Source organism: Microcaecilia unicolor, chromosome 5 (genome assembly GCF_901765095.1).
Source record: "Microcaecilia unicolor chromosome 5, aMicUni1.1, whole genome shotgun sequence".
NCBI lineage: Eukaryota > Metazoa > Chordata > Amphibia > Gymnophiona > Siphonopidae > Microcaecilia > Microcaecilia unicolor.
In genome coordinates this window covers 6309280-6335609 of record NC_044035.1, presented here as the reverse complement: position 1 = coordinate 6335609, position 26330 = coordinate 6309280, and the positions used below count along the sequence as shown (strand labels likewise).

The 26330-nt window shown below is 43.0% G+C and overlaps 1 protein-coding gene across 1 annotated transcript in view; it reads right to left on the bottom strand.

Moving 5' to 3' along the window:
- SFXN4 (sideroflexin 4) overlaps positions 1 to 26077 on the bottom strand; it is a 73617-nt gene extending 47540 nt beyond the window's left edge. The window contains exons 1-2 of the mRNA XM_030202624.1: positions 26009 to 26077; positions 11700 to 11765 (exon numbers count right to left, since the gene is read on the bottom strand). Of these exons, the coding sequence (XP_030058484.1) occupies positions 11700 to 11765; positions 26009 to 26050 (108 nt within the window). The 5' untranslated portion in view covers positions 26051 to 26077. The remainder of the gene's footprint in view (positions 1 to 11699; positions 11766 to 26008) is intronic.
- Positions 26078 to 26330: the final 253 nt, after the last annotated feature.

The window sequence follows — 26330 nt, the reverse complement described above, 5'->3', positions numbered from 1 at the left end:
TGGGCATCATCACCTGTAGTCTGCTGGCTAGTATTTTTGTAAATATTTTATAATCTACATTTAGTAGGGAGATAGGTCTATATGACCCACATTCTTGTGGGTCCTTCCCCGGCTTAAGCAGAAGAGTTACTGCCGCCAGCCGCCATGTATAGGGCAACTCTTGTGTCTGATCATACTGTAGATCCCCTATGGGTGAGGTTTAGAGCAGATGGTAAGAGTTTACAATCACGGTTTAAAGGCCCCCGCCCCACACTCACACTCACCAATGGAGGAAATACAGATAAAATTAAGGAAATTCTATATTTGATATAGTGTGCAACTTAAGATGTTAATAAATGAATTTTCCTTGATGATGGTTCAAATTTTACTAAGTGATGACATTATGGCACATTAAACTTGAAATTTAAATAATTTATTATGAAAAATGTTTATGTAAATTCAATATATAATTGTACTAATTTCATTGATAAAACAAATGTTTCATTGTATCAAAATAACAAATGTAAAAGGTTTGTGTTCACTTCAGAACAAACAGTACAACATTTATAATCTACACATTTTCTCTCAGAAGATGTGTACATATTCAATAAATTGATGACTACCATCTACGGACATCTTCCAGCAAACAAATCAGATAAGTAATACAGTTGTTTAAGTTCTATACTCCTAAAATTTACTTTAAACAGAAATTCCTAAAAATTTACTTTAAACAGAAAGTCTACTGAAGAAATTGATTCTTTTTTCTCCATTTTTCTCTTTAAGGATATAACCTCCTCCACGTGGATATGCATACACTTCGCTACCTTCAGGTAAGTAATTTTATTCTCTCAATCACTGTAGTGTTTGTACTTAGCTGTTTGTAGACCTTTCTGCATGGGGTTAACTTTGGTCTTTCTTTAACGTTGGTGCACTTGTTGTTTTGAGGTTGCCAGTACTTTGGTTCAGCGTTACCAGGAAGCAGGAACCCGGAACTCTTGAGTACCTACTACTCTATGCTTATAAAAAAAATCAAAAAGGCAAAACCCTATACCTGCCTAATTCCTCAAATCAATTCCTCTTTTGCTATAATTTTAAACTCCTTTCCCTATATAATTGTGCAACTTATTTCCCTAACTAGCTCCCCAAGTAAAGAAAAATATAATTAATTATCCCTGTTCTACTCCCTCCCCAAATAATGATCCCAGAGTTTTAAATGGTCTCAGGAAAACAAGTTCTTTATGACAGAACTTACTGAGTAATAAACACCACCAGAGGTCTTAAAATCCTCTGTCCAAAACTTCTCACAACAGCTCTAAATTCTCTGAAACTTTTAAACAAAATAATTACTTTTCCTCTTTCCAAAGTAATTTAATTAGCATATGCAGGGTTTTTCTCTCCTAAGTCATTCACAAAACCCTATTTAAGCTTGACAGCAAGGACTGTGTACTTAAACTGTCACTTTAGTCATGTGCGACTAGTGTGATCAATTATTACATGCACAAGCCTATTCAGGTTACCAAACTGGTAATGCTTGTAACTTTAAAAGCTTTCACCTTAGCGCTCAGCTTCAGTCACCACTTTAAAAGCCATAAAACAACGCGAGAGGCTTTTAAAATTGAATTAACTACCTAAAGACACACTCTTACCACACAGACCACTCTTAAATTTCTCTTAATCACTTTCTGAACGGTTATCCCCCTTAACAGCTGATCAGAGACCTCACCGCAGGTCTGCTCAGCATCAAACTACCACCCAACTGCCCAGCAAGCCGTTGCCAAGGCAATCAGGCCAGCTTGCTCAGCTGTTCTCCCAGTGATGTCACTTTCGAACCTTCTCCCTAGCTCTAACCCTCAGCACACACACCCAGGTAAAACCCCTTTTAAAGGGGACACAACTCTTATTTTTTTTATTTTTTTCCAACCCTTTACACATCTCCGCCCCAACATAAATGTCGTCCCGACATTTGTCTCTATCTACAATAACATTATATATCACACAACTTCATGGTGAGTTAATATAAATAAAAATTTTCCCTTAAGTATTGTGGTGGTACTCCCCTGTTTTCTCTAAGAATCGACGCGAGCCAGAAAACCGCTTGTCGTCTTCAGGACCAGGAACTCCTTCAACAGACACTTCTCTGATGTCAGGATCTAGGACTGGATTTTCTGTTCTTCCACCAGCAAGTAGATATAATTGGGCTGTTCCTCTATCTCATCCACAACTTCTTCCTCACAAACCAAATCCGATTCCTCCGAAAAACTTTCAATAGGCAGAGGCATTTTCTTTAGCTGATCCCTGTGCACCCTTTTGACATTAGTATTGTGCTCATTTTGATCCCAACCACATTCCCATCCAATTGTATTACTTCATAAATTGCATCTTCCCAATCATTTTGGATCTCATGTCTTCCTGAGTACCTCCCAACCTTCAACAGGACTCTGTCACCCAACCGTAGCTGAGAGCCTGCCGCCCGCCTGTCATAATATTTTTTCCTCATCTCTCCATTTTTGGCCATGGATTGCGGAGCTATTTGACATGCTTTATCCCATTTTAAATAATGGGTGTTGAGTGAACTAGGCCAATGTTCCTGTTCTATAAGTGTCAACCGCTTGTCTTCAACTTTCTTTTCTTTTTCATGTAGGCCTTCACATGCGTCATGGTATAGCTTTGAAACTTCTTCTACTTTCTCATTAGCCAGTTGTTCCCTTTTAAGTTGCTGAATTGTTCGCTGCCTAATATCAAGTTCCTGAGACATCCATTCTTTGCTTTTCTCATATTCATTAACTTTGTTAGTCAGTAATTTTGTCTCTTCCCGCATTGTGGAGACCTCTTTTTCAACTTGCTGAATTTGCTTTTTGGCATCAGCCAGTTTCTCCTTCAAATCTGTATACTCTTCAGCTTTCCTCTGCAGATCTATTGTTAGAGGTTTCACTTGAGCAGAGCTATCTTCAAGTTCCTTCCTCAAATGTTCAATTCCTTCTTTCTTTATTTCCTCCTGCTCTGTTCTTCTCTTGAAGGGAGTGTTGAACAGATTGTAATTGATTCTGCAAATCCTCCAGTTTAATTTCTTGTTTATTTAATTCTGTATTTCTTTTCTCTAATTGCTGGTACTTTTCCTGCATACTTCCCAGACCTGTATAGGTCTGAGGAGAAGTCAACTGAATTTTCTCCTTATGATCTCTTTCAGATTCCAAAAAGTCTTTCAGATTAATTACATCTACATCTACTAGTTTACCCATTTCATCATTTTTTTCACTTCAACCTTTTTTCCCCTTTGAGCTTAAGCAGGTCACTGTCTTGCAGCCAACCCTTATATGTTGTAGGACATTTGTCCCAATGATCCCAGGTATTTTCTCTTCTTCCGACTGCGCATACCCAGGGATCATCCCTGATAATAAAAATTCCTGTTTGTGGGATCTTTGTCCAAGACACTCCACTTCCACTTCCAGACATCCCACAACTGGGATTTCCAACCCATTGGCCCGCTGTTAACGTTATCCAACCCGCATCTTTCAAACGTTTTCCTTCAGCCAGGTTCCGATAAAAGAAAGTCGCAGTCAGGTTGTCACCGCCGAACCTGTATCAATTAAACAGGGGACTGGAACACCACTTATCCAAACCTCCACCACTGGTTTGGGTCCCACAGCATTCTTTTCAAACCATCTAGAGAGGATGTTTCATCTATAACTACCACCTTCACGCCCCCTCTTGAAGTGGAAGGTCTCAGGGGACTTCCGCTCTCGTCTCCGTTTTTTTCTCTACCTTTCGTACTACGGTACGACTTGTCTCTTCGTCATCTTCCTGATTATTTGTCATTTTTTCTTTTTTATTTCCCACTATTTTCTCACTTTGACAAAACCGGCTAATATGTCCCGGCTCGTTACACTTGAAGCAAATTATGTCTTCTCTATTATTTCTTCGGGATCCTCTCCAATCCGAAGGTCCGTAGTTCCCACTCTGGCGATTATCGTTTCTTCTCCACCTCGAAGATTCTCGCCTGGTATCTTCCTCTCTATCCCGTATCACATTAAATAATTCCTGTTGCTGTAGGCTCAAACTCCTACCCATCTTATCAACTGCCTGAGTCAGCTGTTGAATAGCCAACAGTGTCTGATCTGCTTCCACTGCAGTGGCTCTCACCAACCCCTCATTTCTTCTTGGCAACATTCGCAGCCTATCCCGATCTCCATCCCCAAAAATTCTCTCTTCCTCCTCAGCTCCCTCAATAGCAGCTGCAAGTAGTTCTTGGAAAGTGAATCCTGGATTTTCTTTGTTCTTTCTCTTCATCTCCCGATGCAGACTGTCGCTTTTTAATCCCATAATTAACTGATCTTTGAGAGCCTCCTCCACATCCAGGATTGCCTGTGGCTTCCGGGCCAAAATTCTGTTCATCCGTTCAAACAGGTCACAGCCAAAGGCGCGCACCGACTCCCCGGGTAGCTGTTTCCTACCATAAAACTCATGCTTCCTTAAATTCAAGGGCGCTCGGTCTCCAAATTCCTTCAACAATCTTTGAAACATATCCTCCACATGCCTCTGGTCTCCGGTGTACAATTTCATAACTTCACTTGCTGCTCCTTTTAAGTGATCTTGGACCACTTCCCACTGGTCTTCGGGTGGCACTCTCAAAATTTTCAAAGCTGATTTGGTCATCTTTATCCACTCTTCCACGGTTGGTTCCCCCACTTTCAGAGGCTGTCCCGAAAAATCCAAAATTCGCTTGTCTCGAGGTATGTACAAAGCAGGGTACCGCATACTTTCCTCCGGACGCGAAGTACTAGCGTCCCCATGACCTCCCCGAAATGTTCGGATTACCTCTGCCTGTTCTCGAGTCAGTCTCTCTTGCTCTCCCAACCGTTGGCGCAGGCTCTCCATCTCAGTTCTCCAGTCTTCCATGGTTCTGGCTCACCACAATTTCTCCAAGGAAAACAGGGTTTCACACACTTATTAATTTTCAAAAAGCACCACCACCCTCCAGGAACAAGGGCAAATATGACCTTTTGCTCCCTCTAAGAAAAAAAACTTGAATTATAATGTTCAACAATAAAATATTCAAAATCAGAATGTTCAGAAATAGAACATTCTGAATTAGAATGTTCAGATATCCTGTGTCCGTGACGCCATTAGTAGATCCCCTATGGGTGAGGTTTAGAGCAGATGGTAAGAGTTTACAATCACGGTTTAAAGGCCCCGCCCCACACTCAACACTCACCAATGGAGGAAATACAGATAAAAATTAAGGAAATTCTATATTTGATATAGTGTGCAACTTAAGATGTTAATAAATGAATTTTCCTTGATGATGGTTCAAATTTTACTAAGTGATGACATTATGGCACATTAAACTTGAAATTTAAATAATTTATTATGAAAAATGTTTATGTAAATTCAATATATAATTGTACTAATTTCATTGATAAAACAAATGTTTCATTGTATCAAAATAACAAATGTAAAAGGTTTGTGTTCACTTCAGAACAAACAGTACAACATTTATAATCTACAACATTTTCTCTCAGAAGATGTGTACATATTCAATAAATTGATGACTACCATCTACGGACATCTTCCAGCAAACAAATCAGATAAGTAATACAGTTGTTTAAGTTCTATACTCCTAAAATTTACTTTAAACAGAAATTCCTAAAAATTTACTTTAAACAGAAAGTCATACTGAAGAAATTGATTCTTTTTTCTCCATTTTTCTCTTTAAGGATATAACCTCCTCCACGTGGATATGCATACACTTCGCTACCTTCAGGTAAGTAATTTTATTCTCTCAATCACTGTAGGTGTTTGTACTTAGCTGTTTGTAGACCTTTCTTGCATGGGGTTAACTTTGGTCTTTCTTTAACGTTGGTGCACTTGTTGTTTTGAGGTTGCCAGTACTTTGGTTCAGCGTTACCAGGAAGCAGGAACCCGGAACTCTTGAGTACCTACTACTCTATGCTTATAAAAAAAAAAAAAGGCAAAACCCTATACCTGCCTAATTCCTCAAATCAATTCCTCTTTTGCTATAATTTTAAACTCCTTTCCCTATATAATTGTGCAACTTATTTCCCTAACTAGCTCCCCAAGTAAAGAAAAATATAATTAATTATCCCTGTTCTACTCCCTCCCCAAATAATGATCCCAGAGTTTTAAATGGTCTCAGGAAAACAAGTTCTTTATGACAGAACTTACTGAGTAATAAACACCACCAGAGGTCTTAAAATCCTCTGTCCAAAACTTCTCACAACAGCTCTAAATTCTCTGAAACTTTTAAACAAAATAATTACTTTTCCTCTTTCCAAAGTAATTTAATTTAGCATATGCAGGGTTTTTCTCTCCTAAGTCATTCACAAAAACCCTATTTAAGCTTGACAGCAAGGACTGTGTACTTAAACTGTCACTTTAGTCATGTGCGACTAGTGTGATCAATTATTACATGCACAAGCCTATTCAGGTTACCAAACTGGTAATGCTTGTAACTTTAAAAGCTTTCACCTTAGCGCTCAGCTTCAGTCACCACTTTAAAAGCCATAAAACAACGCGAGAGGCTTTTAAAATTGAATTAACTACCTAAAGACACACTCTTACCACACAGACCACTCTTAAATTTCTCTTAATCACTTTCTGAACGGTTATCCCCCTTAACAGCTGATCAGAGACCTCACCGCAGGTCTGCTCAGCATCAAAACTACCACCCAACTGCCCAGCAAGCCGTTGCCAAGGCAATCAGGCCAGCTTGCTCAGCTGTTCTCCCAGTGATGTCACTTTAGAACCTTCTCCCTAGCTCTAACCCTCAGCACACACCCAGGTAAAACCCCTTTTAAAGGGGACACACTCTTATTTTTTTATTTTTTTCCAACCCTTTACAATACGCCAGAAACAGTCTCCACAAAAGTGGGGCCAACAGGGATGCATATAGCTTATAAAATCTTGCAGGATACCCATCAGGCCCTGGAGCCTTGGCATGTGGTAAATTTTTAATTGCTTCCTTTATCTCTTCTATTCCTATTGGCTCCGATAAGCGCTCTCTTTCTCCCTGTGTCAATTGTGGTAGCTCTACCCCCTGTAGATATGTAGTTATCTCCCCAGCTGTAGCGTCCACTTCTGATTTATAGAGACTTGTGTAAAAATTATGGAATGTCTCTTGTATATCCCCTGTTTCTGTGACTGCCTGGCCTTGTTGTGTTTTAATACTATGAATATGGTTTCGTGTCATCTGCTTTTTCAGCTTGTTTGCTAGCAATCTACTTGCTTTATCCCCCAGCTCATATTGCTCCTGTTGGACTTGTTGCAATTGACTCGCCATTTCTGCCATCTGCAGCTCATTAAGCTGCATTTTATATTTATGAAGTTCATTCTGGAGATTTATATCTTCAGGTTTCGCCTTATGTTGCTGCTCTAGCTGGGCTATCCCCTTTCTAAGTTCTCTCTCTTTGGCTGCTTTTTGTTTAGTTAAATGGGCCCTGAGGGAGATCAGCTGCCCTCTCAATACCACCTTTAACCCCTCCCAAAGGCTCTCTGGGCGGACTTCTGCCACGTCATTAAACTCAATGTACTCTTTTATGTATTGTTCCACCTTTCCCACAGTCTCTGGGTCATGTAATAGAGCTTCATCCAGCCTCCAGTACTTTCTACCTCCCTCTGACTGTCCACTCCCAATAGTCAGCTGGACTGGAGCATGGTCAGACCATATACGAATGCCTATTGATATTTTTTTTATAGCTCTGGTCACCAGCCCATCCCCAAGCCAGAGATCAATCCTTGAGTATGAATTATGCGGTGCTGAATAGTATGTATAGTCTTTTTCCTGCATGTGTGACACCCTCCATAAGTCTATTAGACCCCATCTATGCATAAAACTGGAGATCTTTTCTCTATCTTTTCTAGCATATCCCGCCTCCCCTTTTGAATTATCCATCATCGGGTTCAGGGTCAGATTGAAATCCCCACCCAATAATAATTGGCCTTGCATGTTTTCTTGTATCACTGTTTCAAGTTCTTCTATAAATTTACCTTGCCCTTCATTGGGCGCATACACTGTCATAAATGTATATTGAGTATTATACAGTGAGGCTATCACCATAAGATATCTGCCTCCCTTATCTTCTACTGTTTTAATAATGCGCCATGGCAGTTTATCTGAGAAGGCCACCAACACTCCTCCCTTTTTATGATGTTGCCTGTTCGCAGCGTGGTACATTACTGGATATCTTTTGTAGGCTAACATTTTCTCATGACATTTTTTTACATGCGTTTCTTGCAGCATAATTATATCACCTTTCATTTTTAACAGTTCCGTATATATGCGCTTACGCTTAATGGGCGAATTGAGGCCCTTAACATTCCATGTCACACATTGAAACATGTTATACATTTCTTTCCCCTATAAACTAGCCTAGTCAGCAACCACCAGATACTCCCCTCTAGACCCCCCCCTTCCCTCCCCCCCTTCCCCCCCTTTCACACAAAGGGCATGACCCATTCTCCTTTGGGCCCATGCCTCTAGTTGAGAGGAGTGACGTCATCTCCCGTCTCACAGCTCGCTCTAGTGACTTCTCCTTCCCCTCCTATTGATATAGTTCTTTGCCAACCTGTTCCAGTGATCGATCATCCAGTCATTCTGTTGTCCATCTCATTTTCCCGTTCGTGAATGCACTTGCTTGCCCGATAGTTGTCGTCGGAGGCGCCCTCGGCCTTGTGATACCCTTTGCCATTTAGGTTTTGGAGGGCAGACTACCGCTCCTTGCCCATCTTGTGGTGGATCCTCTGCCGTCTCCCTTCGTTTCAGATACTCCTGCGCTTCCTCAATTGATGCCACTCTCCTTTGCTTTCCCTCTTGAAAAAAGGTTAGGGCAAATGGGTACTGCCATTTATATGATATTCCTTCATCTCTCAGCTGTGCAGTCAACGGACGGAGTTCTCCCCTTCGTTTAAGGGTTAATGCTGATATGTCCTGGTATAATTCAATCGGGTAGCTCTCCCAAGTTATAGGGGCCGCCCCTCTTGCCTTCTTCATCACTGCTTCTTTCACTGTGAAGTTTGTAAAGCATGCCACTATATCTTTCGGCTGGTTTTGTCTTCGTACACCCAATGCCCTATGGGCACGTTCAATGCTTATGGTTGTTTTATCATAGCATTCAGATTCATTAGATAATAATTGCGCTGCAATGGATCTCACCACCTCTTCACAATTGTTAAATTCAGGTACCTCAGGTACCCCCCGAATTCTTATATTGGAGCGTCTGCTTCTATTCTCTAGGTCCTCCACTTTGTCTATGAGGTATCTAGCTTCATTTTTCCTCTCTTCCAATTGTTGCTCCATAGCTTTTATCGCTTCTCCCTGCTCCTCTTGCTCATTCTCCACCTCCAGGACTCGATTTCCTAGCTCAGTTATTTCCCCTCTCAGCTCCGCGCTCAGTTGGGCAAAGTCCCTTCGCACTTCTTTGAGGTCCGTTTTAATCTCTTGAAACCATGAGCAGAGCTTCGCCCATATTTCTGGTTCTACCTCCATTCTTTCATTTGAAGGCTCTTCGCGTGCTCGCTCTGCGTTTTCATGTTCTTCCCTCGTGCTGCGGGCGCCATTTTGTTCCGTTCTCCCTTTCTGTTGCTGATATGAGAACGCTGCTAGGTCCGGCAGTTTTGCCTTCGCTTGCGACATCATTTGATTTCGTTCTTATTCTCCAGTCAGTCGCTATGCTTTTCAGCCGATTGGAGGGGTAAGGATCGCTACTTAAATGCTTTTTTTAGTGCTGATCAGCGGGAGCTTCGTTCTCACTGCTCCATTCAGTAGCGTGACGTCACTTCCTCCCCAGAAGTATTTTTTTTAATGTTATGGAATTTGATGTTATGGAATTCATATGTACAGTCTCTGAGTCCCGAAGGCCGAAGTTTAATTTTAAATACTTACATAGTAACATAGTAGATGACTGCAGAAAAAGACCTGCATGGTCCATCCAGTCTGCCCAAGACAAACTCATATGTGTATACCTTACCTTGAATTTATACCTGTCCTTTTCAGGGCACAGACCATATAAGTATACCCAGCAGTATTTCCCGCCTCCCAACCACCAGTCCCGCCTCCCATCATCGGCTCTGGTAGAGACCGTATAAGTCTGCCCTCCCCTATCCTCGCCTCCCAACCACCAACCCCTCTTCCCCCCACCTGCTCCGCCACCCAATTTCAGCTAAGCTTCTGAGGATCCATTCCTTCTGCACAGGATTCCTCTATGCATATCCCACGCATCTTTGAACTCCGTTACCGTTTTCATCTCCACCACCTCCCGAGGGAGGGCATTCCAAGCGTTCACCACCCTCTCCGTGAAGAAATACTTCCTGACATCTTTCCTGAGTCTGCCCCCCTTCAATCTCATTTCATGTCCTCTCGTTCTACTGCCTTCCCATCTCTGGAAAAGATTCGTTTGCGGATTGATACCTTTCAAATATTTGAACGTCTGTATCATATCACCCCCTGTTCCTCCCTTTCCTCCAGGGTTGTACATGTTCAGGTCAGCAAGCCTCTCTTCATACGTCTTGGAACGTAAATCCCATACCATCCTCGTAGCTTTCTTTGCACACCGCTTCCATTTTTTTAACATCCTTCGCAAGATACGGCCTCCAAAACTGAACACAATACTCCAGGTGGGGCCTCACCAACGTCTTATACAGGAGCATTAAAACCTCCTTCTTCTGCTGGTCACTCTTCTCTCTATACAGCCTAGCAATCTTCTAGCTACGGCCACTGCCTTGTCGCACTGTTTCGTCGCCTTCAGTTCCTCAGATACTATCACCCCAAGATCCCTCTCTCCGCCCGTACCTATCAGACTCTCCCCGCTAACACATACGCTCCCTTGGATTTCTACTCCCTAAGTGCATCACTTTGCATTTGTTCGCATCATTCTTCTAGCTTCTCAGATCTTTTTTCACGTTTTCCACTCCCTCCGGGGTGTCCACTCTGTTGGAAATCTGATGAAACTTAACTGACTGACCTTAATCAGTGATATTACAGTTCTAGAGTGCTGTTCCTCTTCTTTATCAGGCGGGAAAGGAGGGAACTAGTATCGGGGGGCGAACCAAAACCTTCTGTTTGCTATGAATCACTGTGATGTAATCAGTAGACTGGGAGTGGAGGGTTCAAAGAAAGAAGGGGGGGGAAGGGGGGGAACTGATTTTGTATGTTTGTTTGTGTTTTTTACTACAATTTTGTCTATACTCAATAAAAAAAATTAACGTAAAAGGAAGTTTTCCTTTCTTGCAAAATAAATTATTTAACAGGAGAAATCAATAATAAGTGAATTATAATTGTTTTGATACTATACATAGATTCAGAAGTGAGTGACGGCAGCTGGCCTTGCTGAGTTTAAAGGGGGTCTGGACAGATTCCTGAAGGAAAAGTCCATTGATCGTTATTAAATTTTGGGGTTTTGCCAGGTTCTTGGGGCCTGGATTGGCCGCTGTCGGAGACGGAGTGCTGGGCTTGATGGACCTTTGGTCTTTTCCCAGCGTGGCAGTTGCTTATGTACTTACCAAGCCCCTTCATATTTAGCTTCTTCATTACTAAGGGCCCCTGTTTATAAAGGCGCGTTAGCATTTTGAGCGCGCTAACCATGTAGGCGCCTATAGGGATATTGTAAGGCGCGTACATGGTTGACACTAACGCTCCTATAATGCAGCTTAGTAAACAGGGCCCGTAAACAACACAGTGAAGTCCAAACTGATCCACAATACCTTACCTTTGAAGCTAATAAGACTGAGGGGTCTAAAACGTCCACCCAGTGCAGAAACCTCTGGAGAAAAGTCTAGAGAGAAAAAAAAAAGGATAATGTCAATTTAAAAAAACATCAAAACACATTATTGCTTGCCGGCATCCCTTTCCTACATCAGCATTCTGCCAGCAGCTCTCTGGATCCTTATTTATGTTTAAGTCTTCTATTCCACCAATCCAAATATCCAGATGGGATTACAATTAAACATACATGAACCCATAGGAGCCAACTTTTCAGAATTATTGGGGGTGCTAAGCCTAATGGAAAACAATCCTTCCCCGGGCAAATTCAAGCAATTTTCTCAATATTGGGGTGCTCAAGCACCCACAAAGTCGGCTCCTATTGCACGAAACCTGCATATTTTACAGCCTAGCGGTTAGAACAGCGGAGAAGCCAGAGTCAAATTGTGCTGATGCTCCGTGTCACCCTCTGTTATCTCGCGTCCATCACCACACATTGATTCGAATGAACATGAGTTCTTAGTAAATTGGCCCTACTTATGGCTTGCATTAAATATTGAAATGGTTAATACAGGTATGTCTAAACCTATAGACTGTAAACCTTCAGGGGATAAGGAACAAATCTACCTGAATATGACTTGCCTTGAGACGCTATATGCAGTGAAGGAGTAGCCTTGTGGCTACTGCAGCAGCCTAAGAACCTGAGGAACTGAGTAGAGAATGACACAGGGACAAAATTTGTCCCCGTCCCCAATCTGTCTCCTTGGGTTCTACCTCCATCCTCACCCTGTCCCTTGCAGTCCTCATCTCCATCCCTGTTCCCATCCCATCCCCTCTGTTCTCATCTGCAGAAGCCTCAAACACTTATGATTTTATATTGAAATCTTTTTATTAAAGTATAAAAAGGAACCATATGCTGTGCAACTGTTGTGTATAAATTACAAATAGAAAACAATAACAACAATGAACAGCTATAATAACCCTCCTTCCCTCCACCACCCTCTACCTTTCCAACCCCAACAATGGCTGACTTCTACTACCCCAAGGAATCCTAATCCACCCTGTTTAAATTGTCCCGGGTATAAAATACAGCCCATTCTGTGTGTCCTAGAGGGGAGAAATATGCCCTATGAGCACTGTTATGATTTTTTAATCCGTGGATGAATAAGACGTCATCAACAATCTCAGGATTCAGTCTAGCTCTCCTGTCTTCCACAGTCCTTCTTAGAGGATGTGGTGGTAGCAGGATGTACAGGATCCCCCATGGCAAATTTTGCTAGGGTTGGCCAACATGCTTGCTTGTTTTCCAAAAAATAAAAATATTGCCGTCTGCATCAAACAAACATAAATCAGTCCAGTTCATTAACAGGCTTCAAAGTAGAAAGTGACACAGGGACAAAGTTTGCCCCCATCCTCGCCCTGTCCCCCTTCCCAACCCTGCAGAGTGGAGGAGTAGCCTAGTGGTTAGTGCAGCGGACTTTGATCCTGGGGAACTGGGTTCGATTCCCACTGCAGCTCCCTGTGACTCTGGGCAAGTCACTTAACCCTCCATGCCCCCTGGTACAAAATAAGTACCTGAATATATGTAAACCGCTTTGAATGTAGTTGCAAAAAACCTCAGAAAGGCAGTATATCAAGTCCCATTTCCCTTTCCCCTTATATATAATAAAAGTGAGCCAAGTACAGGACAATCAAGCCACTGTGACATCACTGATGAGGTTGGCTGTTAGGCATTGGTGGATGAGTCATTATGACATCACAGTATCAGCTCTGGTTACCAAAGACTAAAACTCTTCACGCTAAGCGGGAAAGTGAGCCAAGTATAGGACAGTTGAGCCATTGTGACATCACTGATGAGGTTGGCTCAGGCATTGGTGGAATGAGGCATTATGACATCACAGTATCAGCTCCAGTGGAGGATTAGCCTAGTGGTTAGTGCAGTGGCCTTTGATCCTGGGGAACTGAGTTCAATTCCCACTGCAGCTGCCTGTGACTCTGGGCAAGTCACTTAACCCTCCATTGCCCCTGGTACAAAATAAGTACCTGAATATATGTAAACCGCTTTGAATGTAGTTGCAAAAAGCTCAGAAAGGCAGTATATCAAGTCCCATTTCCCTTTCCCCTTATATAGATAAAAGTGAGCCAAGTACAGGACAATCAAGCCACTGTGACATCACTGATGAGGTTGGCTGTTAGGCATTGGTGGGATGAGTTCATTATGACCATCACAGTATCAGCTCTGGTTACCAAAGACTAAAACTCTTCACACTAAGCGGGGAAAGTGAGCCAAGTATAGGACAGTTGAGCCATTGTGACATCACTGATGAGGTTTGGCTCAGGCATTGGTGGGATGAGGCATTATGACATCACAGTATCAGCTCCAGTGGAGGATTAGCCTAGTGGTTAGTGCAGTGGACTTTGATCCTGGGGAACTGAGTTCGATTCCCACTGCAGCTCCTTGTGACTCTGGGCAAGTCACTTAACCCTCCATTGCCCCTGGTACAAAATAAGTACCTGAATATATGTAAACCGCTTTGAATGTAGTTGCAAAAACCTCAGAAAGGCAGTATATCAAGTCCCATTTCCCTTTCCCCTTATATATAATAAAAGTGAGCCAAGTACAGGACAATCAAGCCACTGTGACATCACTGATGAGGTTGGCTGTTAGGCATTGGTGGGATGAGGCATTATGACATCACAGTATCAGCTCTGGTTACCAAAGACTAAAACTCTTCACGCTAAGCGGGGAAAGTGAGCCAAGTATAGGACAGTTGAGCCATTGTGACATCACTGATGAGGTTGGCTCAGGCATTGGTGGGATGAGGCATTATGACATCACAGTATCAGCTCCAGTGGAGGATTAGCCTAGTGGTTAGTGCAGTGGACTTTGATCCTGGGGAACTGAGCGATTCCCACTGCAGCTCCTTGTGACTCTGGGCAAGTCACTTAACCCTCTGTTGCCCCTGGTACAAAATAAGTACCTGAATATATGTAAACCGCTTTGAATGTAGTTGTATATCAAGTCGAATTTCCCTTCCCCCTTTCCCTTATGACATCACAATATCAGAAGTGAGCCAAGTATCGGCAATCAGCCATTGTGACATCACTGATGAGGTTGGCTCTTATTGGTGGAATGAATGGAGGAGTAGCCTAGTGGTTAGTGCAGTGGACTTTGATCCTGGGGAACTGAGTTCAATTCCCACTGCAGCTCCTTGTGACTCTGGGCAAGTCACTTAACCCTCCATTGCCCCTGGTACAAAATAAGTACCTGAATATATGTAAAGCCACACTGAGCCCGCAAAGAGGTGGGAAAATGTGGGATACAAATGCAAACAATAAACCGCTTTGAATGTAGTACAAAAAACCTCAGAAAGGTGGTATATCAAGTCCCATTTCCCTTTCCCCCTTTCCCTTATGAACTCACAATATCAGAAGTGAGCCAAGCCATTGTGACATCACTGATGAGGTTGGCTCTATTAGTGGAATGAGTGGAGGAGTGGCCTAGTGGTTAGTGCAGTGGACTTTGATCCTGGGGAACTGAGTTCATTCCCACTGCACAGCTCCTTGTGACTCTGGGCAAGTCACTTAACCCTCCATTGCCCCTGGTACAAAATAAGTTACCTGAATATATGTAACCGCTTTGAATGTAGTAGCAAAAACCTCAGAAAGGCGGTATATCAAGTCCCATTTCCCTTTCCCCCTTTCCCTTATGACATCACAATATCAGAAGTGAGCCAAGTATCGGGCAATCAAGCCATTGTGACATCACTGATAGGGTTGGCTCTTATTGGTGGAATGAGTGGAGGAGTAGCCTAGTGGTTAGTGAAGTGGACTTTGATCCTGGGGAACTGGGTTCGATTCCCACTGCAGCTTCCTTCTGACTCTGGGCAGTCACTTAACCCTCCATTGCCCCTGGTACAAAAATAAGTACCTGAATAGACTAGGTAAACCGCTTTGAATGTAGTTGCAAAAACCTCACAAAGGCGGTATATCAAGTCCCATTTCCCTTCCCTTTCCCTAACCCTGCAGTTACCGTGGGTCCCCGTCCCCATGTCATTCTATACAACTGGCTTCTATCCCACTGCAGCCCCTTGTGACTCTGGGCAAGTCACTTAACCCTCATTGCCCAGGTATAATAAAACAAAAATCTATATATATATGTAAACTGTTTTGGACTATAACCACAGGAATGTGGTTTATCAAGTTCCACCCGCTTTCCAAAATCCAATTTATTTTATTTGTTACATTTGTATCCCACATTTTCCCCACCTATTTGTAGGCTCAACGTGGCTTACATAGTACCGGAGTGGCCTTTGCAGACTCCGGTGTAACAAGTAATCATTTGATTTACAGAGGTGTCGGAGTCAAATGATTCTTGGTGAATCACGTGGAGAGACAGAAGATACTCATGTAGCAAGAAGTGCAGTCCAAGACAAAGAAAATATAGAAATATTTCCCAACATTTTGGTGCCTCTGGCTTTATTAACAGGAATTTCTCAACACACCTTTATACATGTTTCATCTTATTGACTCCAGAAGGAAGCTCTCTTTGGCACAATGACTTAGAAGTAAATTTCATTCCATTTTCATTTTATTATAATTGTAGTCTGCTCTGGATAAGAGCGAAATATAAACAAACATACATAATAATAAAAACATACACTAAATCAGAAAATAACCAACTGTACATACCACATGGACCAAAACAACACACTCACATCAATCATAAGAACATAAGAATAGCCATACTGGGTCAGACCAATGGTCCATATAGCCCAGTATCCTGCCTCCAGGTCACAAACAAAGACACCGATGAGTTCCACACAGCTTGTAATCAAAACAAAAGTGGAAATAGCCAGCCAGAACGTCCAGGATGACCAAAGTTTATTTCCAAAGCATGTGAACAGTGTGAACAACAGAAGTGTGTGCCGTATTCCCAAAAGATGGATGCTTATCATGGTAGTTCCCATGACTACATATTTTGTATGCTGACTTGGAAGATACCCCTGACGAACACTGTGTTGGTCGAAACACGGCCGTGTTGGGTTGTTTGATCAACTATCTATTTTGGAAATAAACTTTAGTCATCCTGGACATTCTGGTTGGCTACCTCCACTTTCTGTTTTGATTTCAATACCAGGTCACAATCATTCCCAAAAAAATATTAAGACTGCACATTGTGGTTAATGTCACAATTAACACGTTATTTATAAATCACAATTAAAAAATATAACCACAATTAATAATTGTCTCTCTCCCTCCCCCGCTTGAAAGTGCTCCACCATCTCTCCCCCCTCCCCTCACAATCTGCCCACGGCTCTCTCTTCCCTCCCCCTCCCCTGGGTTACCTGTTTCAATTTGCAGTAAGTCTTTGGTCCTGCAGCATCCCAAACAGGAAGTTGTATCAGCAGGGGGTCAGAAACTAATTCATTTGGATTTGGGGACCTTGTACTGTCCCCTCCCTCCCCTCTCATTTAGGCAAACTAGATGATCACCTAGGGCACCAGAATTTATAAAACAGCAAAACACTTGCAAAACCTTTGGAACCATTTGTCCACAATTAAGATATGGCTCTGGAACTCTTTGCTGGAGGATGTGATAACTGGGTTTTAAAAAAAGGTTTGGACAAATTCCTGGAGGAAAAGTCCATAGTATGTTATTGAGACAGACGTGGGAAGCAATTGCTTGCCCTGGGATTTGTAGTATGGAGTGTTGCCACGATTTGGGTTTTCTGCCAGGTACTTGTGACCTGACTTGGCCTCTGTTTGGTAAACAGGATACTGGGCTAGATGGACCATTGGTCTGACCAATATGGCTACTCTTATGTTATGTTACTGCTAGCAGATGTAAAGCTCTTGGGTCAGCAGTTCCTAACAGCTGTTGCCGTGCAATCAGAGGGTCGGCAGTCTGAACATCAGAGCTCAACCTGCCAGCAGCCAGAGAGGCGGGAGCGTGGAGCTGATGCCAGACAGGTGGCAGGGCAGAGAGAAAGGGGAAGCCGGATGGGTGAGTGTGGGATGGAGAGACAGACTGTGCTAGGCTTTGGAGAAAGAGAACGATGCCAACGTACTGCCACAGGAGGTGGGGAAAACAGGAGGATGTGGCGGGGGAGTGGGCATGCTGAAGAGAGAGGCCTCATGGTTAGGGCAATGGCTGAGAACCAGGGAAAGCAGGGTTCAAATCCTGCCTCTGCCACTGACACTCTGTGTAACCTTGGGCAAATCACTTTAGGATCCTTTTACCATGGCACACAGCTCATCGTGTCCTTATGGGCTGCATGGGACTTAGGACCCCTTACTAGAAGTATCAATAAGAGCTGGTTGAAAGATAGGAAGCAAAGAGTAGGGTTGAATGGTCAGTATTCTCAGTGGAGAAGGGTAGTTAGTGGGGTCCCGCAGGGGTCTGTGCTGGGACGGCTGCTTTCTAACATATTATAAATGACCTAGAGATGGGAGTAACTAGTGAGGTAATTAAATTCGCAGATGACACAAAGTTATTCAGGATCGTCAAGTCGCAGGAGGAGTGTGAAAGATTACAGGAGAACCTCGCGAGACTGGGGGATAGGGCATGCAAGTGGCAGATGAAGTTCAATGTTGACAAGTGCAAAGTGATGCATGTGGGAAAGAGGAACCCGAATTACAGCTATGTCATGCAAGGTTCCGCGTTAGGAGTCACAGACCTAGAAAGGGATCTGGGAGTCATCGTGGATAAGACGTTGAAAACCTCTGCTCAGTGTGCTGTGGCAGCTAAGAAAGCGCACAGAATGTTGGGTATCATTAGGAAAGGGATGGAAAACAAACACGAGGACGTTATAATGCTGTTGTATCGCTCCATGGTGCGACCGCACCTCGAGTATTGTGTCCAATTCTGGTCATCGCATCTCAAAAAAGATATAAAGGAATTGGAAAAGGTGCAGAGAAGGGCGACGAAAATGATAAAGGGGATGGAACGACTTCCCTATGAGGAAAGGCTGAGAAGGTTAGGGCTCTTCAGCTTGGAGAAAAGGCGGCTGAGGGTGATATGATAGAAGTCTACAAGATAATGAGCGGAGTAGAGCGGACATTTGATGTGAAGCATTTGTTTACACTTTCAAACAACAACAAAACCAGGGGACACAAGATGAAGCTAGAATATGGTAGGTTTCAAACAAAAGTTTTTCTTTACTCAGCGTGTAGTTAGACTCTAGAACTCGTTGCCGGAAAACGTAGTGACAGCAGCTGGCCTTACGGAGTTTAAAGGGGGTTTGGACAGATTCATGAGGGAAAAGTCCATTGAACATTATTAAAAAAAAAATTGGGGGGGGGGGGGGGGGGGGGTGGGTTTGCCGGGTTCTTGAAGCCTGGATTGGCCGCTGTCGGAGACAGGATGCTGGGCTTGATGGACCCTTGGTCTTTCCCAGTATGGCGGTGCTTATGTTCTTATGTTCTAACATGGAACTTGCTGCCTATCTCCATCAGAACAGAATCAATCTACCTTAGCTTCCGGAAGAGGCTAAAAGCCTTCCTATTCCCTAAGTCTGTTTTATAACATTTAATACGATGCTGGTTTCTCTTTATCTCTCATCTGACTTTCCTATAAGATTCTCTGATTTTATGTATCCATTCTAACAGTCTCAGCTTTGTTACACTTACTATGTAAACCGCACTGAACCCTTGGTGATGGGATTTTAGTGGTATACAAGACCTGATTTGATTTTTTCCCCCCGTTGCCTCAGAAATCCCCTTAGACTGTAAGTGCTTGCACTTTTTTTATTACCAACGTACAGCATTGCTCATTTGTCCAGTAGTGCTATAAAAACTTACCTGTTCACAAAGGTATACCAGAAAGAACCAACCTAAACTCCTGAACTCTACAAAACAATCGAAACACCTACAAGAACTGGCCAAAATTGAACTCTCTCTCCTGATTATCATCCATGAACATTAACACTAAATCACTCTGTATTTCTCCTACCGGAATTGGCGATCGCCACCACGGTACTATGTAAGCCACATTGAGCCTGCAAATAGGTGGGAAAATGTGGGATAGAAATGCAACAAATAAATAAAATAAATAAAAATAAGTATCATACAGAAAAGGTGATGCTCGACTGGCCGAGGGGGCAGCATGAGAGGAGGATGCTGAACACAGGGAGGAAGAGACAGCGAAGCTGTACCAGAACCTGTGTAAGGTCTTCATGGCGCTGTTAGGAGTTATTTTGCTTCCTGAATCTAAAACTCAAACCTGACAAACCCAACATATTATGGGTGGGAAACAAAACATCAGGGATCCCAAACGTCGGATAGACTCACACCTCACAACGTCCTCACAGACAAACAACCTGATACGTAAATGCTTCTTTAACTTAAAACTTCTCCAACATAAGAAATATCCACTTGATCCAACCTACTTTCGAATTATAGTATAGACTATGGTCCGTAGATGACTGGACTATTGTAACATAATATATTTAGATCTACCAGACAAATCACTGAAACGACTACAGATAGTCCAAAAGTGCAGTAGCTAAATTGATAGTAGGAAATCGCTGGTCCGAACATGCTACATCATTTCTCATAAAACTACATTGGCCACCTCTCAAAGCAAGAATAGAATTCTACTACTACTACTTAACATTTCTAGAGCGCTACTAGGGTTACGCAGCGCTGTACAATTTAACGAATAAGGACGGTCCCTGCTCAGAAGAGCTTACAATCTTAAGGACGAAATGTCAAGTTGGGGTAGATGAGATTTCCTGAGAAGAGATGTAGTGATTAGGTGCCGAAGGCGACATTGAAGAGGTGGACTTTGAGCAATGATTTGAAGATGGGTAGGGAGGGGGCCCGGCATATGGGCTCAGGGAGTTTGTTCCAAGCGTGGGGTGAGGCGACCTCAACCTCCTAACAACAATATTTAAAGGTCTCTATGGCCGGACACCACCTTACATACAAGTATTCGAAGATTCTATGGTTCAAAAATCTAACCGGGGGACTTTGATAGTATCCTTTGTATTTGAGCAGGACTTAAATATGATTATGAAATTATATTTCAAAAACTCCTCAGCACTCTTTTGCGGTCAAAAAATATGGGTATACCCTGATGTTACAAAGGTGACCCAGCAAAGAAGAAAACAATTCTTGACCCTGAGAGAAGATGTAAAAACTTTGGGCGCAACTTTTACATTGGTTTATCCCTGTAAATGTGTGATACGTTTATTAGGTGTTAAATATGTCTTTTTTGAGCCAAGTCAGCTGAAGGTTTTTCTGGACTCTAAAAATCCAACTAGCCGTCAGATTGGAACAACTGAATCAGCGAATAGAGAATGACGGGATAAAGAACAGGACTATGCCAATTCTGGTTTAAAACTTGATTTTCCTTATTGAATTCTCCTTTTAGTTTTCTAAATCCACTCCCCCAAATAATTGTTGTGGTCTAAGGAAGAGTTAGAATATTACGATTAGATATATATATCTTTATTTTGTAATTGCCTTATAACTGTTTCTCTGTATTACCTTACAAATTGATATTCATTTGTAAAAATTTGAAATTTAATAAATAAAAAATTTAAAAAAAAATATTCATTCAACTACACCAGTCCAAAACAACCCTTGGGGCTCTCATAAGAACACAAGTGTTGTCATACTGGGACAGACCGAAGATCCATCAAGGCCAGGATCCTGTTTCCAACAGTGGCCAATCCAGGTCACAAATACCTGGCAAGATCCCAGCAACATAGATTTTATGCTGTTTATCCTAGAAATAAGCAATGGATTTTCCCCTAGTCCAACTGGTTGCACTGACTTCACAATGCCGACAGAAGGAAACTCACAACAAATACAGGTAAAGGAGCAGAACCTCTCTGCCACAAGCAATAAGATTAATTTATTTGTTACATTTGGATCCCACATTTTCCCACCTATTTGCAGGCTCAATGTGGCTTACAGAGTACCGTAAAGGCGTTCGCCAAGTCCGGCAGAGGAACAAATACAAGGTGATGTTGTGGTCAAATAAGGTTCATGTGATTTGGACCCAGTGGGGATCGAAGAGATGAAAGGTTATATAGTGTCCATTACGATCTTTGGTTTTGCTGTGTTGCAGAGTGTAGGCATTTATGTTGGGTCGGTAGGGTATGCCTTTTTGAACAGGTTGGTTTTTAGTGATTTCCTGAAGCTTAGATGGTCATAGTTTGTTTTCACAGCTTTTGGCAGTGCGTTCCACAGTTGTGTGCTTATATAGGAGAAGCTGGATGCATAGGTTGCTTTGTATTTGAGTCCTTTGCAGTTTGGGTAGTGGAGGTTTAGGTATGTTCGTGATGAGCCGGTTCTGTTTCCAGTTGGTAGATCTATGAGGTCTGTCATGTATCCTGGGACTCCGCCGTAGATAATTTTGTGGACCAGGGTGCAGATTTGAAGGTAATACGTTCTTTGATTGGGAGCCAATGCAGTTTTTCTCGGAGGGGTTTGGCACTTTTGAATCGTGTTTTACCAAATGTCAGCCTGGCTGCTGTGCTTTGAGCGGTCTGGAGTCTCTTTGTGAGTTGTTCTTTACAACCCACGTATATTCCATTGCAGTAGTCTGCATGGCTTAGCACCATTGACTGTATTAGGTTACGAAATATTTCACTCGGGAAGAAAGGTTTTACGCATTTAAGTGTCCACCATTGAGTGGAACATTTTCTTGGTTGTGAAGTTTACTTGGCTCTCAAGTGTAAGGTTGCGGTCGACTGTAACGCCGAGTATTTTCAGGCTATCTGAGATAGGGAGGGTGTGGTCTGGGGTGTTTATGGTTGTGGGTTTAGATGTATTGTATTGAGATGAGAGGATGAGGCAGTGTGTTTTTTCAGTATTCAGTTGAAATGAATTTGCCCATGAATCCATGGTGTTCAAGCCGAGCTTGATTTCATTGGAGATTTCTGTCAGATCATGTCTGAAGGGAATGTATATTGTGACATCGTCTGCGTAGGCCTTCATTGGATAAGGACTTGGTTAGTGGGATCATCATTATGTTGAAGAGTATTGGTGATAGTGGTGATCCATGAGGTACTCAGCAGTCTGCTTTCCACGGTGGTGATATGTTTGAATTTGATTTCACTTGGTATGTTCTACTGGTTAGAAAGCCCTTGATCCAGCTAAGTATATTTCCACCAATCCCGAAGTAACCTAGGAGTTTTAGTAGTATGTTCTGGTTTACCGTATCAAATGTGCTCGACATGTTGAATTGGAGGAGAAGTAGCTATTTCCTGCTTGAATTTGGCCAGTAGAGTGACTAGCACAGTTTCGGTGCTATGGAGGGGGCGAAATCCTGACTGTGATTCATGTAATATTGAGAATTTGTCCATGTAGTCCGTAAGCTGTTTGGTCACCATGCTCTCCGTCAGTTTGACTGCAAATGGAATGGATGCAACTGGGCGGTAATTGGTGAGTTTGTTTTTTTTCTTGGTGTCTTTAGGTATTGGGGTGAGTAGGATGTTGCCATATTCCTCAGGGAAGAGGCCTTGTTGGAGCATGTAGTTTAGGTGGGATGCGAGGTCTGCTATGAAGCGGTCGGGGGTGGATTTAAGTAGGTAGCTGGAGCAGAATATCAGAATATCTTCGACTCCTCCCTCTCATTCTCTGCGCATATCCAGCAGACAGCCAAGACCTGTCGCTTCTTCCTCTTTAACATCAGCAAAATTTGCCCTTTCCTCTCTGAGCACACCACCCGAACTCTCATCCACTCTCTCATTACCTCTCGCCTTGACTACTGCAACCTACTCCTCGCTGGCCTCCTACTTAACCATCTATCCCCCCTTCAATCCGTTCAGAACTCTGCTGCGCGTCTTATCTTCCGCCAAGACCGATATGCTCATATCACCCCTCTCCTCAAGTCACTTCACTGGCTTCCGATCAGATACCGCATTCAGTTCAAGCTTCTCCTTCTTACCTACAAATGCACTCAGTCTGACAAATCCCTCCTCTCAGTACCCTTCTCCACCACCGCCAACTCGAGGCTCCGCCCTTTCTGCCTCGCCTCACCCTATGCTTGGAATAAACTTCCTGAGCCCTTACGCCAAGCCCTCTCCCTACCCATCTTCAAATCCTTGCTCAAAGCCCACCTCTTCAATGTTGCTTTCGGCACCTAACCTTTATACCTATTCAGGAAATCTAGACTACCCCAATTTGACTGCCCCTACTTGACTGACTGTACATTTGTCCTTTAAATTGTAAGCTCCTTGAGCAGGGACTGTCCTTCTATGTTATATTGTACAGCGCTGCGCAACCCTAGTAGCGCTTTAGAAATGTTAAATAGTAGTAGTAGTAATATCTGAGTTTTAGACTTCAATAAAAACTTGGCTATTCTAGAAATACTTTGGTCCAACCTCCAGAAAAACTAGACGCAACAAGTTTGGACCTATAAAACTTTCCTGTACAAAACGGTTAAACTACTCCATAATTGATTACTGCGTTCCAAAGGCAATCATGTCATGTATCATGATGTGATTCTAATTATGTTTGCTGTACATTGATGGTTCCACTGTAAGATGTTAAATTTATTGACAATACACTGTTGATTGTAAACCGCTTAGAACTTGTTGGTGAAACGGGCTATAAATGGCAAATTAAATTAAAACAGAAATCTAAAATGAAGAAACACTGGGGCTTATACCCTGCACAGTTAAAACGGGATGGGGGAGGAGGAATAGGTATAAGCCAAATCCTATGGATGCAAAGGCACTCGTCCAGAAAAGATTCAGAGGCTCCCACTTTCTCATCTTAGTAAAGCTGGAAGGAGATGCTGGATCTGTAGCCTGACGGAGATCCAGAAGATCCGGCTTTACTGATCTTAGAGCCTGACTGAGCTGCTAGACCCGCTGCTTAGAGGAGATCCGGATAATCCAGCTTTTACCCATTTTAGTAGCGCCAGATCCTCAGGATCCAGTGCATTTCATGTTAAAAGTGCTGCCTTAAGATGCGTATCCTCAGGATCCCTCAAAAGTTGCAGGCCAGACACCTCTTTTAGGGGTTACTTTTACTAAGGTGTGCTGGCGTTTTTAGCACATGCTGAAAGTAAGTGTGCGTTAACCACTAGAGATGCCCATATATTCCTATAAGCATCTCTAGCGTTTAGCGCGAAGTAATGATTAGCCTTTGTAAAAGACCCCCTCAACGTCTACTGCACAGGAGCGGCTTGAGGGACTGTTGCGCCCTGAGCCAACTTTTGACTCAGCAGCACCTCCTCCTCTTCCTACCCCCTCCCGATGCAATAGCTCTCCTTCCACTCTCACCTTCCCGCTCTCGCCATCCAGTGTCAATTGCCCTTCTCCAGGGGATGGGATTTGACATAATACCTTTCTGTGGTTACAATCAAAACAGTTTGGCTGCTGTCAGAGACAGGATGCTGGGCTTGATGGACCATTGGTCATTTCCCAGTATGGCAGTGCTTATGTGCAGTTTACGTATTATATACAGATACTTATTTCGTACCTGGAGCAATGGAGGGTTAAGTGACTGCTATTTCTACTACTACTTAACATTTATAAAGTGCTACCAGGGTTACGCAGCGCTGTACAATTTAACACAGAGGACAATCCCTGCTTGAAGGAGCTTACAATCTAAAGGACAAAAAAGTGCAGCCAATCAAATTGGGGCAGTCTACATTTCCTGAATACCCTGTGTAGAGAGGTGTGGTAGACCACTTTTAAAGGTAATCAATAGAAATCAAACAAAATAAAACATGGAAAAGAAAATAAGATGATACCTTTTTTATTGGACATAACTTACTACATTTCTTGATTAGCTTTCGAAGGTTGCCCTTCTTCCTCAGATCGGAAATAAGCAAATGTGGTAGATGACAGTATATATAAGTGAAACATCCAAGCATTTCATTGACAGTCTAACAGGGTGGAGGTGGGTAGTAGGAGGTATCCCTGTGGATACTGAACTGCAGACAGAGGGAAGGAGAGATGCTACACCTGGATTTTGCTGCCGTTTATCACCTGGTCCGTAGGTTGAGCCAGACCTGGAAGCGCAACAGATCTGACGGGGCTGTAATAAGATGGGTAAAAGCCGGACCCTACAGATCTTTTGCAAATTACAAATTCAATAGCTCCATCCTGCTCTGCTAAGCGGGTAAAAGCCGGATCCCTCGCTTTTGCCTATTTCCGGGTGTTTAAAGGGAGGCAGAGTTGGTAAGTGACAGCACATGGCGAGTGTGGACTAGTCGGGGCGGGGAAGCTGCGGCTTTACCGTAAAACCGGGAAGTAACACCTCCCCCCACCCCCACTAACCCGGAGGAGTTCCGACACGGGGGGGGGGCACAGAACAACTGCCCTCCCCCCAGCACGAGACAGTCCCGTACCTGCCCTTCCTGCGACCTCCAATACCGCACACATGGTTCCATCTTTCGGTCCCGGACCCCAGACCCCGCTCCTTGTGCAACACTATAAAGAGTCCCCCGGAACCAAAGACGCAGCAGCAACACAGTTCCGGAGAATGAGAAAACCAGCAAAGATGGGATGGACACTCCTGGGACTGTCAGGCAGAAATATCTATCGCCACACAAACTTCTCTCGCTCATTAGGGAAAGGAAATAGGACTTGACAATATACTGCCCGTCTGTGGTTTTTGCAACTACATTCAAAGTGGTTTACATATATTCAGGTACTTATTTTGTACCAGGG